Here is a 15,166-nt window from a genome sequence, read left to right on the forward strand (position 1 = left end):
TTATTAGTAGGTGGCAGAGAAAAACGTTTAACACATTCTCTGCATGCTGGAAAGTGAAATAAAGAGTTTATTAATCCCTGCGGAAATTCTGTGGTTACAGTCGCTCCGAGTCAATAAGAGCAGTAACACTGAACAAAATTAAATAACACAATACATTACACAGTTACAAAATATAAGGTGTAGCTGTAATATATATAAATAGCTCCATTATAAATGTCCAAAATATTGCAGAGGAGAAATATATATCATTGGCATTTTAGGCTAAACTGTAACAAATTGTTATTTTCACTGTAGAACAAAAGTGTGTGTCGTGCATTAGATGGAGGAGCTGTGCAGGGAGGTATCCACAGCCAGGAATGATTTCCTGTGTCATTCACTGGTGCATTCTGGGTAATCTCAGTCTCACAGACCGTCCCACTCCACAGCCTCTCACTTCCGGCCTTCATAGTATTCATACAGGTACTGTATAGTTTGGTCAGTTCAAATCAGATTTAGCGCTGACTGTGCTGTGAGCACAGTGCAGGTTGAGCTTCTGATATGAAGAGTCTGTTGATTTTGTTTCCATACAGCTGATCAGAGTTAGTTTAACCCAAGGTCGTTCACTAAAACAACATGTCAACCCCCAACGTGTTAAAAAAAATAATGCTTTTTTGCCATTAAATTCTATTGCATGCCATTGATCACGCAGATTTAATGGACATTAACTGGAATCAGAGAAACCTTATTCGTCGTAGAGCAGCAAATATACAACAAACTCATAAACAATTAGTGTAGAAGCAGAGACATTGTTAGATAAATATTAAGCTGACTTGATGAATACAGAGATGTAGGTATGAATATAAATAAGGACAAGCATGTGTGCAAATATATGTTGTGGTGTATAAAAGTGACGGTGCACTGAGGTGAATGAAGTCTTTACCTGTGCCCTTGTTCTTCTCTTTTGTGGAACTGCCCCAAATGATTTGTGTTATGGCTCTTCACAACAATTGTACTTTCCTTTAAACATGATTTTAGAATAGAATTAGATTCTAAAAAATAATTCTAGGAAATCTTTAAGCTGAAGCGTGTCGTTCTTCTGCTACTTCTTATCTCTGGGAATGTTAAACCACATCATATCCATCTTGGTCGCTTATGTTCCATGATGGATATGCTCCGTGAATGGGCACATTGGACTGGTTAAACAAATGTATTACAAGTAGGCTTATAAGTATTGATGGCTATAATGTATATAGGACAGCTCAACCCAAAAAAGGTGGAGGTACTGCAATATTTGTCAAAAGCAAGTTCCATGTAAACGTCCTGTTCTGAGTCAGTGAGTCAGCAATCTGACCTTTTGGCCCTCGAGGCCTCCAAACGTTTGCACATCATAGTTGATTTTGCTATAGAACACCCTCAGGTGTTAGTGATGCCGTGCACTCTTCAACGAAGCTTTTATCTGATTTGAAAGTTAACAAAATACTTCTTATGTGAGACTTGAATTGTAACTGGCTACATCCAGTCTGAAATGAATTCAAAGCTGCTGTAACTCGTTGATATTGGCCTAGGTTCAAATGTCTAGTAATATTACAAATGTTCCACATAAATACACGGCTGCATCAGTGTTTGCAAATGACAATAGAATAGAATAGAGTAGAATAGCCTTTTACTGTCCTTGTACATGCAAAATTCCATGATAGGTGCTGCACGCTGAATGTGCAGCAGTAAAATATAAACAGTAAGACAGCAGGAATGAATATGGAGTAAAATATGTCACATTTATGCGTCGTGACATCCAGTTTTGTGGGACTGCGTGCACTGAAGTGACCAAAGTATTGCGAGCGTCCTGCATCACCGTGTTTTCTCGTGTTCCTGCGCTGTAATTTACCTTCAATTCAATTCAATTTTATTTATACAGCGCCAAATCACAAAAGCAGTCGCCTCAAGGTGCTTTATATTGTACAGTAGACCCTACAATAATAGATACAGAAAAAAACCAACAATCACATGACCCCCTATGAGCAAGCACTTTGGCGACAGTGGGAAGGAAAAACTCCCTTTTAACAGGAAGAAACCTCTGTCAGAACCAGGCTCAGGGAAGGGCGGGGCCATCTGCTGCGACTGGTTGGGGTGAGAGAAGGAAGACAGGATAAAGACATGCTGTGGAAGAGAGACAGAGGTTAATAACAAGCATGATTCAGTGCAGAGAGGTCTATTAACACATAGTGAGTGAGAAAGGTGACTGGAAAGAAAAAACTCAATGCATCATGGGAATCCCCGGCAGCCTACGTCTATTGCAGCATAACTAAGGGAGGATTCAGGGTCACCTGGTCCAGCCCTAACTATATGCTTTAGCAAAAAGGAAAGTTTGAAGCCTAATCTTAAAAGTAGAGATAGTGTCTGTCTCCTGAATCCAAACTGGAAGCTGGTTCCACAGAAGAGGGGCCTGAAAACTGAAGGCTCTGCCTCCCATTCTACTTTTAACTACTCTAGGAACAACAAGTAGGCCTGCAGTGCGAGAGTGAAGTGCTCTAATAGGGTGATATGGTACTACAAGATCATTAAGATAAGATGGGGCCTGATTATTTAAGACCTTGTATGTGAGGAGCAGGAGTTTGAATTCTGGATTTAACAGGGAGCCAATGAAGGGAAGCCAAAACAGGAGAAATCTGTTCTCTCTTTCTAGTCCCTGTCAGGACTCTTGCTGCAGCATTTTGGATTAACTGAAGGCTTTTCAGCGAGTTTTTAGGACATCCTGATAATAATGAATTACAGTAGTTCAGCCTGGAACTAATAAATGCATGAACTAGTTTTCAGCGTCACTTCTTCCTTTCATTAAAATCACAATCAATCTGAGATTCACATCCTCTTGTCATTTTTTCACTACGCAGAAGAGAGACCCCCCAAACTTATCCTGCTCTTTAAAAAGTCACGAAGAAACTTCAATCAGTTCTTTAGCAGCAATCATCATTTACTTTGTCCCACACTGCAGCCTCTCCGTCACAGCTGACCAGGTGCAAAGTCAGCTGAGGAAGAGGAAAACCAGGAAGGCCACGGGTCCGGATGGAATCAGCTCCAGACTATTGAGGGACTGTGCAGATCAACTCTGTGAGGTTACCACATCCATCTTTAACCTCAGTCTGAGCCTGGAGAGGGGCTGTCAGACTCTATAATGCAGCTCAACATTCTTTGATCATCTTACTCACCAGCTTGTTTGTTTACTGCACATTTAATATATAGCTCTGTGCATTGTTACCTGTATATACGAACTTCAGTTGCTTATGTATATAGGAACAGTTTGTGTCTTCCTTTTATATTTTATATTGCCCCTGCTATAAGAACTGTAACACCCACATTTCTCATCCGTGGGATAATAAAGGTTTATTCTATTCTTTTCTATTCTAAAAATACTTTGAAAGTATTTTTCACTCAAACTGGAATAACACAGAGAGAAGCACAGCTGTTCTTTAAGCCATTTTCATTCAGACAAAGTCAATGATGTCACTTGCCAATGAAGACGAGCAGCAGCCCCACTATGACCTGTAACGCGGAGGACAGGGTCAGCAGCATGATGAGGGGGACATAGAAACGATACTGCGGACCCACATAAAGGATGGTCTTCAGCTGAGACGAGTTGGCCATGAGCAAGGCCACGTCCAACATGCTCTGAGCCGCACGCTTCTTAGTGGCGTAGTGATTCATGTCAATCGGTCGGAGTGCTTTTCTAGGCTGGGCCTGTGAGAGGACAGGTTAGGTACGAGAGCAGGAACACAAATGCAAAGTCAAATAACTTTTCACAATGTTTCTCTCTTTAACAGTGTGACGTCTCTGCACACGTGTCCACGCTTTTTTCCACACACGTTTAGTTACCTGTCCCTGGGGTGTGGCATTAAGGACAAAGGTAGGAGTGGCAGAATAACATATGTTGACTCACCTGAGCTAACATGGGCTAACATGCAAAGAGGTGTGGTTTTCTACATACCTGCCAACTTATCACATGAAAACATGTATGTGCGGAGAACAATTGAACTGGTCCTGTGTCTGAGCTGATAAATCCAGGTGACCGCCGCCATGTATCTCAGAAATACTGTGAGAAAGTTTCAGCCAGCTGAGACATTTACTTAAGTCCAGCTGTGTAGCACAAGGGTGTGAGACGTCACACCGGGGTGCAGCCCTGTCTCAGCCCCAAAGCTATCGTTCAGCTCTCTGTACAGCTGATCAGTGGAACAGACACTGGAGAGGGGTCGTTCCTATTTTCTCTCCCTGTTATCATGGACTTTAATAGCATAATGATGAAGTGACACTGAACTGAATCATTAATCTTTTTGTTTTTTGTGACTTTGTCATTCTGATTGTTCTTCGAGGTTGATGTGATGTCAGGGATTAGTGCTGCATGCTCAAACATCCAAGTAAATCCCAAAAGGTTGGTTGTGTTCACCTGGACGTTCTCAGTTTTCATCACTGTACAGGTTATCTTTGTTATAGCATAGCCTGCACATGCCTGACGTGGATCTGAGCATTAAGAGAACACATAGTTACTTTCAGCTACTTTAAAGCAGGTTCAGAATGCCCATCGCTAGCTTCACCACATAAATAAATCAGGAATAACAAAAGCCAAAGACATTAAGACGACACACAGCCCCAGCCTTTGTTAAATTTATTGGTAGGATTAAAAGAGACTTCTTAAGATCACATCAAATACCTTAATTTTATTATTGAATCACAGTTCAACATGATCCTTATTTATCTCATGCTGGGCCTTTGTGTTCATCGAAGGTCAAAAATGAGCTGTTTTAGCCTTTTTGATCCACCTTTCTTTTGGCTCCTCAGAAACAGAAATGTAGAACATCATGTGGGTGAGACTAAAGTCCTGCTAGAAAGAAGCTACACCTGGTTCTATGAAAAAGCCCCATGTCTAAATGACCGGTGGGGAGAGAGCCACAGCTTTACTTTTGCTTCAGAAGTTTGGTCAGTTTGCCCCAAGACAGGATAAAAAATTTGTTTTTCCCCACACAATTCTGCCGTTACCTTCAGTAACAGCTTCATGATGTGCCGACTCAAACTGGACAAACTTTAGGCATTTCAGCTACGAGCACCGTGGCCCCCGAGGGCAGAGAGGACAAGACAGGCTTGATGCTTACCTCTATGTCGCCCAGTTTATTTAGAGCCATGTCCTCTGCATTAAGCGTGTGCTCTGCCATTCTTCTTCCTGCTGCTGGAGTCTGTGCTGTACTGGCTGCAGAAAGACTCGAGGCTGGAGACAGGATCAAGTCTGGCTGCTCCTCCTGTAGGATTGTTAAGCAACTCCCACTGCATGCCTCTCTGTCACTTTCCAACACTCGTGTCATTCATAATACAAGAACTTTGAGCCCTTTAACTGAAGTATCTCATCTTTCTCAAATGTCTTGTCTTTTAATATCACTGTACACAAATCAACACGAATCAGTGTGCCGGCCTGCCTGCAGCAATGAGAAGAATTATACGTCCTTTACTGAGGTGCTCTGTTGGGTTCACAAGGGATTTTTTTATCCTTTTGTTCCCATTATGATGGATTCAGACCAGTTTAAAGTTTAAAACCTAAAAACTGTCTATTTCTGTGATTAGAAAAGTTTCAACATTTCACCAAAAGTGAAGAGTTCAGCTGTTTTTAGGTCTCTTTAACCATAATAACATTTCTCTGCTCCTGATTTTAGATTTTTATTTATTAGACTGTGTTCCAATCTCATACTGGGTGTACGAGCTGGACAGACTGGTTTAGCTCCCCTCTGCTTTTGTTTCAGCCAGTGTCTTTGGAAAGGCTCCCCTTGTAAACAGGGTGGATGAGATAGCTGCTCCCTGTCACATGAAGCAGGCTGAGTAGAACTGTGTGAAATAGAGTGGCTGTTGGTCTGAAGGCTGAATATTTGAATCACACCACTGTACATGAGCTTGAAGCCATATATATACATGAGATATAAAACAAGGATAAGTTGAGCTTACGTTTATGTAATAAACCTTTGAACTAGAGCTGGGCGATAGAACGATAACGATATGTATCGTGATATAACTTTTTCTCGATAGAAAAGTTAAACTATCGCGATAGACCTCGCTGCTCTTGTCCTCTTAAAAAAGAAAAAGAAAAAAAAAAGAAAAAAAAGAACAGCCAATCCAAATTAAGTAGCCCAGAGCCGAACCAATCACAGCCGCAGCGTCACGTCACGTGTCCCTCCACACATACGACTCGGTTCTGCTTCTGTGCCCCAGCTTTGTTTACTTTTTCCCACCGAGGCTTCTAGACTTCTGATTGGCCAACATTTCTGCACGGTTAGGAATCTAGCGCCACCTGCTGCTTTGGCATGTTCATAGCAGCGTTTTCCTTCATTTCTGCCTTTATGTGTGGACGGGATTATTTTTTAAAACGAAAACGGAAAATCTCCGTTTTCAAAAATACCCGTGTACGTGTGGACGTAGCCTCAGTCTCTGACTGGAAGCGCTAATTCGTCATTCGGCTTTTGTCAGACTAAAGTAACTGTTAAAACTGTTTGAAAAGCTAAGCTATACAACAAGGAGAGATTGAGAATTTCCTTTTAGTTCTCAGTTTATTTGATATTGACAAAAGTTAGTCAATTTTGTCTGTTCTTCTGTAAAACAAACTAAGATTTATTTTTAGAATTAATATTTTGTTTCTAAGTGGAATTGACAATTTAGTCTGTTTCGTTTGTTCTATTTTGAAACTTAAACGCTTTAGCGGCTGCCCTTTGTGTAGTTTGCAATATTTGCCTTTATTTATCTGAAAAAGTCTCATGTTCCTTAAGTACATCTACCCTGTTGAACTTATTATGGGAAATAAACATTTAAATAAAAACAAGCTGCTGATTATTTCCCATTTTACTTGTGAGCAACAGCACATTTAAATCTTACAAATATAGTTATTTGGCTTATATCGTGATAGATATCGTTATCGCCTGAAATGAAAAAAAATATCGTGATATGAAAAAATCTTATATCGCCCAGCTCTACTTTGAACTACTGTTAATAATTGTGGCGTGATAAACAATGTTTTCATTTCTGTTTTTTTAACATGTAGTCGAGTGTTTAACAAAATATAGAACAATAAATGTGAATTTCACAGTACTCAGTTACAGATTAGGAGAGTAGATTTCTAATTGAATAGCAGTATATATGACCCAGATACTGATGACCCCTCATTCTTCCATGTTTGTTACTCTCTGAGCACCTAGACTGTGCCCTTGTTCTCTGGGGCGACTTCAGCTTTGGACTAATGAAGACGTGAACAAGCTCAACACAGCAGGAACTCGACTGTCCACAAGTTATACTGTATTTATACTGTACTTTGTTACCCTGTATTTATACATGTGTAATGACGAAGTTGAATCCTAATAATCAGACAGTACATGAGTGATTTTGGTCTTTGCGACGCATGGCGCTTCCTTCACGCCAACTGTAGGGAACATACTCTCTTCCCACTCTGGTCTGGAGTACTTCCCAGCACGGCTGCAGTGAGATGTGATGTGACCACTGAGTGTAAAATGGTCAGTTTCAGTAATCATCATGAAACAAAGAAGCATAGCAACATGTTTAATGTCATCACTGATTTCTCCAAAAAAACGATGTAAAAACTCTCGACTCACCAACAGTGACACTTTCTGTTTCACACAACAACATGTCAGTCATGCTCAGATTAAACAGGGTGTCTGACTGCAGTGACCACACACACGTCTGTCCCTTACACGTCTGTCCCTTACACCTCTGTGAAACACGTCCAAGCTGTGTTGTCTCCGTCTTAACACCACCAGAGCCTCCTCAGTGAATCTGATGAGTGCATCCCTCTGAATGACGTTATGAACTAAGCTGAGACAGAAAGCCTCCAATTCGCCCGATAACCTTCTCCAGTTGATCAGCTAGTGGAGAAAAAAAGAGGAAACAAATAATAAACAATATGTAAGAAACTCTAAATATGAGTGTTAAACTGACTTACGTAACGTGTGCTTCTCTCCTCGGCTCCAGTAGTGAGGCTGCGTTTGAAGCTGCTTCACCTCCTCGCTCACCGACTCAGAAGCTTCTGACACTTCCTTCAGCATTTCCAGCTCCTGACAGACGCACACACCAGAGGACAGAACACGTCACTATGTTCCTGTCCTACGAGCAGTGTCAGTTTATTAGTTACACTGACCTGCTATCAGGCCTGCAAACAGTCCGGACTAAATGAAGGTTCAGACTAACTGTTTCAGAGACGTTTGGTGGGATAGATTCAACACCTCTGTGAAACACGTCCAAGGTATCTGCTGCCACTACAACAACCCTGAATAAGCCATTAGTATGCAAAGCTACACAGCAAAATCTCCAGTGTTAAATTAACACTGGAGAGTGTCTATATGGGTCCACACCTCTGAGTGTTAAATACAACACTGTTGAGTGTTAAATTAACACTTTTGACAGTGTTATAGGGCAGCACGGTGGCACGGTGGTTAGCACTGTTGCCGCACAGCAAGAAGGTCCTGAGTTCAATTCCACCATCAGGCCGGGGTCTTTCTGTGTGGATTTTGCATGTTCTCCCCGTGTTTGCGTGGGTTCTCTCCGGGTACTCCGGCTTCCTCCCACCGTCCAAAGACATGCAGCTTGTGGGGATAGGTTAATTGATTAATCCAAATTGCCACTAGGTGTGAATGTGCGAGTGAATGTGAGTGTGAATGGTTGTCTGTCCCTATGTGTTAGCCCTGCGACAGACTGGCGACCTGTCCAGGGTGTACCCCGCCTCTCGCCCTATGACAGCTGGGATAGGCTCCAGCGCCCCCCGCGACCCTGAAAAGGATAAGCGGATGGATGGATGGATGGATGGATGGATGGATGGACAGTGTTATATGTTTAAAAGTAACCTAGTCAGTTTTGAAGATTAACAATGGCTAACACTGGAATATTTCTAACACCGAGTTATTTTCCAGTGTTAGAAAATCAGCATATAACACTGTCAAAAGTGTTAGCCATTGTTAATCTTCAAAACTGACTAGGTTACTTTTAATAATAATAATGGATTGGATTTATATAGCGCTTTACAAGGCACCCAAAGCGCTTTACAATGCCCCTATTCATTCACACACTGGTGGACGCAAGCTACGGTTGTAGCCACAGCTGCCCTGGGGCAGACTGACAGAAGCGAGGCTGCCATATCGCCCCTCTGGCCAACACCAGTAGGCGGTAGGGTAAAGTGTCTTGCCCAAGGACACAACGACCAGGACAGAGAGCCCAGGGATCGAACCGGCGACCTTCCGGTTACACTTTTAAACATATAACACTGTCAAAAGTGTTAATTTAACACTCAACAGTGTTGTATTTAACACTCAGAAGTGTGGACCCATATAGACACTCTCCAGTGTTAATTTAACACTGGAGATTTTGCTGTGTAGGACCTGAAGAGGTTTCAGGTCAGACCAGGCTGTACAGCCGCCTGTGTCTGCACACCTTCCCATCAACGTGGCACCAACTGCTGGGTTATAAAAACAGAACGATCAAAACATCATTCAGTTTAAGGAGGAGGAAAATAATTTAGCTACAGAAACAGGTTTTTGTTTCTGGCTGTAAATGTATTATTTTTAACCGTGTCTTCACTTAGATCATCAGTGTCTATAGAAAGAGAACAGCTGGAAGCTAATATCTGAGTCTGTGACCGGAGTTTGGGAAAAGCTTCACGGCAGCCCTCTGACTGACAGCAGGTAGATCCCAGGTACTACTGAGACGAAACAAAAGAGCAGAGTGTGGGCATGAAAAACGAGAACAGACGCTGTGAAATGCAGGAATTCAAACAGTAACAAAACTAAAAGGGGAGTGTATGAGGTGCAGTCACACTCCCAGAATTAAGACACAACTCCATTTCCCTTCCCACTGTTGCCAAAGTCCTTGCTCATAGGGCCGGGGTGGGCAACTCCAGGCCTCGAGGGCCGGTGTCCTGCATGTTCTAGATGTGTCCTTGATCCAACACAGCTGATTGAAATGGCTAAATGACCTCCTCAACATGTCCTAAAGTCCTCCAGAGGCCTGATGAACTAATCATGTGATTCAGGTGTGGTGACCCAGGGTGAGATCTAAAGCCTGCAGGACGCCGGCCCTCGAGGACTAACGTTCCCTACTCCTGTCATAGGGGGTCATATGATTGTTTGGGTTGCTCGGTCAAGTTCATGGTAAAGAAGTTTGAGTGTGTGCAAATTGCTATCGTAAAAACTGAAGCAGCAAACTTTGTGAAAACTAATATTTGTGGGTTTCTCAAAACATTTGGCCACGTCTGTAAATAAGAAGGTAAATGATTTGCTTTGCTTCCCCTCCACCAAACTCCAAACTTGGTCAACTGAGACTTTCCTCATTTGCTAATATTTAGTCAATGATTTAAGGGCAGCCCTAGAATGATTTAATGTGGAAGTCTCTGGAACTGTGGGTGTCCAAATGACACAGGTGTGACTTTAACAGAGTGGGCTTATTTGTGAGTACCGTGTTGCAGGCCAGCAGCAGCTGTTGGACCCTCTGGAAGACTTCTGTCTCTGAGCTGAAGCTGGGGGGGTCTCTGCTGCAGTAAACTCTCAGGTCTGTCTCATAAACATGGCTGAAGGTGGCCATCAGTTGCTGGAGGTCAGACGCTGCTACACGCAGTGAGCTTGGAGAGAAGGCGGGAGGACTCTGGGCCTCGCTGTTCAGGAATACACACTGAGGGGACGAAGCAAACGGCATGCTTTACCACCATGACAGTCGCACATGTCAAACAAGATGTTTGAGCTTTCTGTTGGTGCTTTAATAAAACAGTTTCCCTTTTTTTCCCTTGTCAGACCTTTGACTGCAGCTGCTCCAGTGCTGATTGCGTCGCCTGTAGAAGGGCAACAATATCTCCATTTTCTTCTCTGTTTGGCTTATAAGATGACTTTGTGTTCTTCCACAGAGCCCTATGAGGTACAGAAAAGAAGTCAGAGAGGCTTCTCACCTACAAACCAAATCAGAAAGAGTTGGGACAGTTTGGAAAACAAATTTAAAAAAAAGGAAAGTAGTGATTTCTAAATTTCCTTTGACTCGTGTTTCATTGCAGAGAATATGAACACAAAATATTTCATGTTTTGTCCTTTTCTGTCATTCAGACCTGCAACACATTCCAAAAAAGGTTGGGACAGGAGCAATTTAGGACTCGTAATCACGTAAATTGGTTAAATATTGATCTGATTGGAAACAGGTGATGTCTAAGCAGCATCTGAGAAAGGTCTAGTCCTTTCTTGGAGTCTCTAGGGGCAAAGATGGGCCGAGGAGAAGCAGTTTGCAACAAATACGAGACAAAATGTTTAAAGACAATGTTCCTCAAAGAAAGATAGGAAGAGATTTGGATATTTCACCTTCAACAGTGCATAATAGAATTAAAGGATTCAAGGAATCTGGAGGAATTTCAGTGCATAAAGGACAAGGGCGCAAGCGCAAGCTGAACAACCGCTCCGATCCCTCAGGCGGCACTGCATCAAGAACCGTCATTCATCCATAAGCGATATCACCGCATGGGCTCAGGACCGCTTTGGAAAACCTTTGTCAAGTACCACAGTATGTAGTTACATCCACAAATGGCAGTTAAAACTGTACTGAGCCAAAGGGAAGCCGTGTGTTAACAGAAGTGCCGTGGACTTCTCTGGGCTCACAGGCATCTGGGATGAACCACGTCACAGTGGAAACGTACACTGTGATCACATCAATAATTTCATATCAATTGGGTGGCAGTAGCTCAGGCGGTAGAGCAGGTCATCTACTGATCGGAAGGTTGATGGTTCAATTCCTGGCTTCCCCTAGTCTGCGTGCCAAATATCCTTGGGCAAGATACTAACCCCAAATTGCTCTCCGATGCATCCATCAGCGTGTGAATGTTAGTTAGAAAGCACTCAGAAAATGTGCTTGTGTGAATACACAAGTTGTTTGCAGCACTTTGATTGCTCAGAAGAGTAGAAAAGAACCAGTCCGTTCACCATCAATCACTGTTTTTTGGGAGAAATGGATGCTGTGTGCTCCGGACCAAAGAACAAAGTTACAAAGTGCTGACAGGTCTCCAGTCCAGAATGTGTGGTGACAACAAAGACCCCGTACTGTTGCCCAGCTTAAGACTTGTTTGCAGGAAGAAATGGGACAAAATGACACCTGAATCACTTCATCGCTCGGTGTCCTCAGTCTCTAAACGTCTTTTAAGTGACAACATTACAAAGCAGTACATGCTTTACTGTTCCAACTGCTTTTAAAATGTGTCGGAAGAACCAAAACTGGAATATGTGTTTATTTTGAAAACAACAATAAAATTCATGAAGAACACATTAAATAATGTGCTGTTGTACTGTTTTCAATATAATACAGGTCAAAGATCATTTAACGAAGCACTGTTTCAGTTTGATTTTACTTTAACACACATCCCAACTTCTTCTGATTTGTGGTTGTACAACAGCACACAATGAATTCGATTAGGATTCACCAAGCATCCATGAATGAGTCTTTCAGCAATGTGTGTAAGAAGAGATCATCAGACAGCAAACATACTTGATGTGTGTAGGCCAAGGGTCAAATGCAGGACTTAGCGTCTGTGTGAGGTGCGGCAGATTCTCAGCACCAAAGAACTCCTTCAGCAGCAGCTCTCCATCAGCTGTGTGCCCAGCAGACTTCACGCAGCCTGGGACGAAAGCTAAAAGCTGCTCCAGAAACTGAAGTTGCCGCCGCGGACTTGCATCACCCTTCAGAGATTAAACACAGAACCATGGATGTGTGATTACTGTTTGTGTTTATTGTGATACTGCATGTCTGTATGTGTGAATCAATAACATCACTAATTGAATACAAACTCTCACCCTAATCAGGTCCACATCAGATGCTCGGCATAGCAAAAGTTCCTGCCCAAGAACAGCCATATCTGCTTGGACATAAACCACCACAGTTAGTGTCAAGCAGCAAAAACATCTGGTGGACTGTGCACAGCTACGTTACCTTTAGTCAGAACATCAGGCTCCTTGGATCTCACTGACATCGGCTTTGAACTGGTGAAGCTTGGGCTGATACTGTGAAGTGAACACACGGCCGAGTTCATAATGTTGAACAGATTATTTGTGGTACAGGAGCAGAGCTTCTCCTACCTGCTGCAGATCCACGCTAGTATGTCCGTGCGGTGCTGTGAGGGGGCGCACAGCAGCTGCAGCATACTGTCTGCTTCCTGCAGGTACAGACCTTCAACCAAGGGGCAGGACGCAGCCTCAACACGCACACACACGCACACACACGACAACAGAGTCACATCAAGGCAAAGGAAAAGAGTCATGACCAAAGGCACAGCGGATCTGTGGCTCCAGCAGTACTGTTTCTATTCGACCGCATGAGGCAGCAGTCAAAAGACCAAGAAGAAAGGACGCAGCAGGAAAACCACTGTAAAAATATTCATGTAGAACAAGTCCAACATTGTACCGAAGCCAAATCAGCTACACAGTCCCTTAGAACAGCGGTTCCCAACCTTTTTCGCGCCACAGACCGGTTTATTTATGCCCGACAATATTTTCATGGACCGGCCTTTAAAGTGTCGCGGATAAATACAACAAAATAAAACTAGTACCGGTACCGAAAAAATGAAAATGTATTCATAACACACATGAAAAGACCAAGGAAAACCGAGTAAACGATAAAAACGATGACAAAATAATGCTGAAAACCGATAAAAACTATACATTTCACACCTGAGCCTCAACTCTCGCGGCCCGGTACCAAACGACTCACGGACCGATACCGGTCCGAGACCCGGGGGTTGGGGACCGCCGCCTTAGAAAACATCACTAATCATTTCAGTGCATTAATGAGCCGCTCACGTTCAAACAAATCACAGAGCAGCGTTTAATGCTATGTGAGCACAACTATGACTTTATTTAGTTAATATTGTATTTAATGTTTACCTCCAATGAAGAATATACATGACGAGCAAGTTGTTTCTCTATCAGAACACCCGCCATTATCCAAACCGACCTCGGGTTCTTCTTCGTGGGTTTTATTGGCGGTTGTCAAACAGCGACCGTGTGCATTACCGCCATCCTTCGGCGTGACGTGAGGACCAGAGGAAAGCCACTCAGGAATGTCGGCTGATGTTTACACGGGGTGCTGTTCCTGACAGTCCTCAAGGGATTTATGTCTCTTACCAAAGTCAAACTAGACATTTTTTCTTTGATATTTTATCCTATAAATCAATACGCTGTTAATCCAGCTGCCCTCGGAGAAAGAAAACAAAAATCAAAGGCTATCAGATAAATTAGTCTGTCTGAGAAAATGCAATATAGCCTGATATCGTTCATTTCTTCAGTTCTTTTACAGTATATCAATAAGATCCACTTTAACTTTCACTTTACTGGGGCTTTGCATCAGTCACTTTTTCCCAACTTCATATTTCTGACAGCGTCATCAAACATGTTCTGTGGTTTCATCTTCTCCACAACTGCATTTCCCCTCACGGTGGGTTCTTATCATAAATAATGTGCCAAAACGTTATTACCTGCCTGTTTTCACAGTGGGTAGTTGTTGGTAGGACTGCGTGAGCAGGGCAACAGAAGCTTTGACCTTTGGGGTCCCTGTATGGGCCTACAAAATTATTCTGGATGGGTTTTCTAAAACCTGCCGTGGTCCGGTTCCTTAATAACATTTCTTTTAGTCAAGTCATATCATGAAAGCAACAATAGCCTGAAATGTCCAAATGAATGGCCCACCATGGTATTATAGGAAAAACCATAAATCCTTTGAATGAAAACAAACGCTGTTGTCACAGTGATGTACACTGTCTTGTTGGTATATATGTATCAGTCTAATAAACTAAACTATTCTGGTATTCTAAACAGTACCCGAAAGTAGACTGCTTGGTCGAGTTAACCTCCTAAACTATCTAGAACACATGGTGAAAACCTGAAATTAAGACAGAGAAGACTAGAGGAGAGACATGATCATTACTGATTACTGATGACAGATTTAGATATATTTTCATAAACCATTCATTTGCCACATCAATAAACAGCATGGCAGGGCAAAATATTTTTTCTAAGATGGCAACCTTTAAAAAGTGAAAGGAGACAGAAAGACAGGTGAGAAAGAATAAAACTTAATTGACTTTTTGTTGGCATTTTACACACAGTACTGGTACAGAATCTAGAAAATGTGGGAAAATACTGGCAAA

General features: G+C 42.5%; 2 protein-coding genes across 2 annotated transcripts; both read right to left on the minus strand.

Moving 5' to 3' along the window:
- Positions 1-2,489: 2,489 nt before the first annotated feature.
- On the minus strand, positions 2,490-6,898 carry LOC147305873 (ninjurin-1-like). Its single transcript, XM_086277572.1, has 2 exons — positions 5,118-6,898; positions 2,490-3,711 (listed from the first exon to the last, which is right to left on the minus strand). Exons 1-2 carry the CDS (start codon positions 5,322-5,324, stop codon positions 3,478-3,480), a joined length of 441 nt encoding a protein of 146 aa, XP_086133698.1. The 5' UTR covers positions 5,325-6,898; the 3' UTR covers positions 2,490-3,477.
- Positions 6,899-7,538: 640 nt separating this feature from the next.
- haus7 (HAUS augmin-like complex, subunit 7) lies at positions 7,539-14,059 on the minus strand. Its single transcript, XM_086277129.1, has 9 exons — positions 13,905-14,059; positions 13,101-13,216; positions 12,955-13,025; positions 12,819-12,880; positions 12,514-12,704; positions 10,790-10,901; positions 10,456-10,668; positions 7,955-8,066; positions 7,539-7,877 (listed from the first exon to the last, which is right to left on the minus strand). The coding sequence occupies exons 1-9, from the start codon at positions 13,959-13,961 to the stop codon at positions 7,816-7,818; spliced, it is 996 nt and encodes a 331-aa protein (XP_086133255.1). The 5' UTR covers positions 13,962-14,059; the 3' UTR covers positions 7,539-7,815.
- Between the last annotated feature and the right edge of the window lie 1,107 nt (positions 14,060-15,166).

Source organism: Aulonocara sp. 'chitande type north' Nkhata Bay, linkage group LG20 (assembly GCF_057382095.1).
Source record: "Aulonocara sp. 'chitande type north' Nkhata Bay isolate Kocher_YH1m ecotype deep benthic linkage group LG20, A_spYH_male_GT1.1, whole genome shotgun sequence".
Classification (NCBI taxonomy): domain Eukaryota; kingdom Metazoa; phylum Chordata; class Actinopteri; order Cichliformes; family Cichlidae; genus Aulonocara; species Aulonocara sp. 'chitande type north' Nkhata Bay.